The 5,370-nt window shown below is 46.3% G+C and overlaps 1 protein-coding gene across 2 annotated transcripts; it reads right to left on the bottom strand.

The window, feature by feature from the left end:
- Window positions 1-229: 229 nt before the first annotated feature.
- On the bottom strand, window positions 230-4,747 carry MECP2 (methyl-CpG binding protein 2). Of its 2 annotated transcripts, XM_085851985.1 has the most exons (3): window positions 3,723-4,747; window positions 1,328-2,368; window positions 230-1,161 (listed from the first exon to the last, which is right to left on the bottom strand). In XM_085851985.1, exons 1-2 carry the CDS (start codon window positions 4,232-4,234, stop codon window positions 1,345-1,347), a joined length of 1,536 nt encoding a protein of 511 aa, XP_085708111.1. In that variant the 5' UTR covers window positions 4,235-4,747; the 3' UTR covers window positions 230-1,161; window positions 1,328-1,344. The 2 variants fall into 2 exon arrangements, with proteins under 2 accessions (XP_085708111.1, XP_085708110.1); XM_085851984.1 differs by having other exon boundaries at window positions 230-2,368; window positions 3,723-4,740.
- Between the last annotated feature and the right edge of the window lie 623 nt (window positions 4,748-5,370).

Here is a 5,370-nt window from a genome sequence, read left to right on the forward strand (position 1 = left end):
CCGTTCGGCCCAGTCAAAAAGTCGACTCGTCAAAGAAGTCGAGATGCCAGCTCACGTCGTGGCATCCCAGCAGGCGGACCTTCGAGCTCAAGGTCAAAGGATTATTGTTACCCTCTGCATTTATTCCAATCGTCACGAGACCGTCGTCGTTCTCTGGTGTTCCATCCCATCACCAGTCCTTGATGGGTATATCCACCAGCAAAATATAAAAGCAACCATGCATACCATCTGAAGCAAATATTTGTGTATTTAAGGTGGAAACACACGTTACTTCAAAACGGAACCGCCAACTGGTGCATTAAACAAAAGACAACAATTGTTAAAAGCAAGCACGTATTAACAACTTCATTGCATGGTGATTATTGACAGCAAAACACAAAGCAGCATTTTTTCACTGTACCAGCGAAGCCCAAAAACTTCAGAAAACTTGGACACATCACTTGATACTATATTATATATATTTATATATATTGTATTCAGTGCTTTTTGTCTAAAACATTTCACTAACATAGGCAGGATGAAGCTTTGACAAAGCAGAATTTCGCCTTGGAGTGCAACATAAAAAAGCAACATTCTTCATTGCACGAGTGACAGACCTAATTAAAACAAAAATAAAATAATTAAGAAAAAAAACAAACTTTTTCTCCATTCATCTGGGGTAAAACCTCCACAAATAAATAACCATCGCGCATAAAAGGCCACAGTATGCACAGCGTTCCACACTGGGCATCGGGGTGGGGGGGGGGGAGCGACAGGTGTGCGGCACATGGAAGGCGGGACATCAATTAGCACGTGTTATCGTAAAGCTGCAAAATACATAAAATGTAACAGAGCTATATATATATATATTGAAAACGTTACTTAAAATAGTACTGCCAGGGTACACAGTTGCTATTCTTAAGCAATTTCATACATATCCGAAAGACTGGTTAAATAGATTGACACTGGAGAAATGGAGAAACATTTCCGGTAACTGCATCGCAAAAGTACGGGGTTAATCTGGAAGATTGCAACACTGGCACGTTTCACTGCAAGATGCGTGGAGAACGTCTCCAGACGAAAAGTTGCAAGACCACACGAGCAGGAAGTGCTGCGGGATAAAGGCTCGCCGACAGAGCATGGAAGTGGAGCGAGTCGGTCAGACCGATTCAACCCGTGCAACTAACGAGGAAGAAAGGGAGAGAGGTCCCTTGCAAAAACAAAACAAAAAACAAACAAACAAACAAACATAGCTAAAATAATCAGTTACCTTTGTAAGTAAAAGAAAAACTAAAAAGGAGAGTTTTACGCCCCTCCGGGCTCAGTTTTGAAGTGTGCAGAGCCGTGCCTGTGCTGTGGTGCTCTTCAATCACCCTCGGAAGATGCGTGAGATTCAACGATACGTCCCTGGTCAGGTTGCGACGGAGATGAACTGCTGTCCGGAACTGCGACGGCCGACTCTGTGGCAGGTGCACGCATCACAATGACAGGCTTCACTTTGTTTCCATCCGACGCCCATTGGCTCGAGGGCTGTGATTCAATCCTGGCCTGTTCTTTGGCTGCAGATAGCAGGGGCAGTGGCTGCTGTTGGGGTTGAGAAACCAAGACCCTTGGCTCCTCTTTTTTCTTGCCTTTCTCGGCCAAAACGTCTCTGCTTATAGAGCGCTGCTTGTAAAACTTGAGATTTACCTTGGGCAATCGGTCCTCCGGCTGGCTTGCTGGTGGGGGACTCTGTACGGTGCTCTCGGACCTAGCTTCAACCACAGGTTGAACCGTAGTTATGGCTGCGGTCACTGGAGCAGTCATGGCAGTTACTACAGACACCGCTTTGCTCACAATTGTCTGTGCAACCTCAGTGGTCTCGGTCTGCCTAGCTTGGGCTTCCCATGTTGCAGCTTCCAGGCGGGCTTTCTTTAAGGGTGGAAGCGGTTGAATTGCTGCCTCGGTGCTAGTGCTGCTGCTCTTGGGTTTGCGGCCACGTTTGCGTTTAAATGGTAGAACCATGGCACCAACGTCCACCGGCGTTGGCACAGGCAACCTCACAAGCATGGGCTTGCCTGTCGGTAGGATGACGCTGGTACCCATGGTGGGATTACGTGGCGAACTCACAGGAAGGCTTCGAGGCCTGCCGGGTGAACCCCTGCCTCTTACACCCCTCCCTCGACCACGGCCACGGCCACGGCCTCGTCCTCTACCCCTGCCACGGCCACGAGTTGCTCCGATCGAGCGAGGAGAACGAGGAGCTCTTGGAAGCCGATTTGCCCGGCCGTCTGAGCGGCCTCTGCCACCCACGGTAAAATCAAAGTCTTCGGGTTTGAGTGCGGTTTCACCGATCTTATTGAAGAAGACACGAAGCTCAGCATGTGAACGGAACTGCTTACCCTGTGGACTGAAACAGGCAGCAATCAATTGGTTGGGTGAGAGCTTCAACTCAAAAATCTGACATAATATCAAATTACAAACAGATTTGACAACATTCATTTGTATCAACAAACAACTTTAGGTTCCAAGCATAAAAACTAACAAAGCTGCTCCTTTAAAATCATTTGAAGAAAAAAAATATATCATTGCCTTTTCCTTATTTGGGCTTCAGCGGCAACCCACAAGTATTTTACAGATTGTTCATGGATATCGACGCTACTATTGTACTTTTGGTTTATTATTTACAAGGATAAACATTTGTTGCTACCATCATCTAATTGCAGACAAGAAGTATTGATTTCAGTTGCTATTTTCACATCAGGGTCATATATTTATTACGTACACACATTTTGTGTTTTGGAGGGTAAAGTGTTGGGGTGTGGAGGGAAGGAGGTAAATTGAAGGGGGGGGTGGGGGGGAACCTGAGAAAAGGAATGGAATAAAATTGAGGAATTTGGAATTTGTTCAGGGTGCCAGCGATAGCTTGCCTACCTTTTTTGGGAGGGAGGGTTCTCAATGATGGGGGACCGAAGGCATGACATAGAATTATTTAAAAAAAAAAATTTTTTTACAGGATCTAAGGCACATGGTGAAGCTGCCACACACATCAACATATAGGCGAATACATGCGACATAGCACAGAGCTGAGATGAGAGAGAAACAGCCACTGAGCTTGGGGGAAGTGCCGTCACTTTCCAGGGCACTCAAGGTACCAGCGACGCCTTTCTCACCATACTCAGCGGGGCATTTCCTAAGGAGGAATGTCTTTCTCCCTCCTCATGGATGCCAGCCGATGGGGATCATCCGTGCTCTACTATAGACAATTGTACTCCCCATGGACGTGTTTGTGAAATAAATCGTGAAATCTTTAACGACCACCAGATAATGCCAACGTAGAGTACACCCAAATTAACATTCATCCAAAGGATGGCACACTCGCTGCTGAAAACAACCTTCCTGAACACCAGGAAGATAATTTATGGTCACATGGAGAATCAAACTCAGACGAGAGAGCTCGAGGGAGAGTACGTTACACCTCGTAAATATCCTGCCAGTCCCCCATCTTTAACAGGTTACATGTCTGCAAATGCAACACTAAAACGAAGGGGCAAATTGGTTAACCAGCAAACCAAACACTCTACTTCAACACAAGTTAACATTTGAGCTGCAATTTGTGTCCAACAAACAACCTAAAATAAATCTTTGTTCAAATATAATTTTATCACTTTCATCCTCTGTCATGGGTGGAGCAGGAGGTTTGGCATCCGAAGAACCAGCAGGTGGTGGGTCACATAACATAACAACTTTATTGCACCACTCACTTAAAAATGTATACGTCATATTTTCCAGCAGAGCGGCCAGACTTTCTCTGCTTCAATTTGCGAACCCAGCCAGTGGGCAACGAGGGGTCATCGTACATGGGTGGTGCTGGACCTCGGCTCGCTCTTTTACGCTTCTCGGCCCGTATAACCGAGGCACTTGCTTGCACCACACTTTCCACCACCTCTTCGACAGTGCTCGATCCGGCATGCACAGGAGGCTGTAGTGGCGGAGGAGGAAGAAGTGGTGGTGGTGCCGCTTGCTGCAGATGAGGTGGTGCACCGGTTCCTGATATTATCCCATCACCTCCAGATACAGGTGGAAGTTTCATGTGTGCTTCCTGTTTGAAACCTTTCGCATCTCCTGTACCCTCGTTCATGCCTTCGGTTGGATCTTTTGCTTCACTGTCCTTGTTTCGTTGGTTTGGCCTCTGCACCTCTGCACGAGCCAGCTCCTCACTATGATAAAAGCAGCAGCAGAAGAAAATTAGAACAAACACGAACAACAAATACATCAAGCAATTACAAGTACCAGTGTCAATGATAAATAAATTAACAAAGGAGCAGTTAAAATTTCAAAAGGCCATGCCGGCAGAATGAAGAATGGCACAAAATAACCAAGAAATTGTTTGCAAAGTTACCAGGCGTTCGGGAAACTGGGGGATTAAAACAATAGCCAACAGATGTTCAAACATGTAACTTTCCCACTGTAATAATTTTCCAACTTTCAGGGAAACAAATCATCATCATCATCATGAACTATTATTGTTATGCACCTTGCTTCATATAGAGTAAACATGGGGAATCTCAGTTTTGATGCGGCCCACATGGTGATACATTGTTCGGATTTTTTTCGTAGCCATCATGTAAGACGGGCTGGCACAATAACGTCGAGGTGTGCAGCCTTTTTTTTTTTTTTGTATACCTTGGTCGAGGCTCGTATGAGAGCTAACACACAACTCACAGCAAGGAGGCATGAGACAAGAGGGGCGGGAGTGGAAGGGACAAAACAGTGGGGAACAGACACATTAGGTGAACTGTGGAAGGGAGAGGGATGGGGATGGGACGGGGAACATGGCGAAGAGAAGATGGACATTTCAGGGACTTTCAGGAAGGAAAGCAGGAGAAATGAAGGAAGTGGGCTTGGGTGGATTATCGGGGGTAGAAAAGATCGAGGATTTGGATGGGGGAAGATAAGAGGTGGTGGTGAACAGCTGTTTTGAAAGCCTGGAGGGAAGAATGGGAAAGAATAGAGTGAGGAAGTTTATTCCAAAGGCGGGAAAAAAGAGGAATGAAAGAGTGAAGATGAGCAGTGATTCGTGATTTTGGTAGTTTTACCAGAAGGGGGTTGTTGGCGGACCTTGAGCGCCCTGTGGAAATGTGGTGGGGACAAAGTTCTGCAGTTCTGCAGCAGACAAAGTTCTGCAGCAGTGATATGGAGTGACGGTTCTGCCAGAGCAGAATTTTTCGTGGAGTTTCAATCCAGAACATGTCACCACTGTGATTTGGGACAATCAACTGAAGGCGCAGGAATTTGTAATTTGTTCAGGGTCGCATGCTCTTTCGGAAAGACGAGTGGGATCTTCGACATCAGGTCAGGTCAGGTATGGGAGCATGCGCCAGAACAGTGCGTCACTGCGTCCACTTTCCG

The sequence above is a fragment of the Eptatretus burgeri genome, chromosome 13, assembly GCF_056783735.1.
Source record: "Eptatretus burgeri isolate ZD-2024b chromosome 13, Ebu_testis_v1, whole genome shotgun sequence".
In the NCBI taxonomy this organism is placed as follows: domain Eukaryota; kingdom Metazoa; phylum Chordata; class Myxini; order Myxiniformes; family Myxinidae; genus Eptatretus; species Eptatretus burgeri.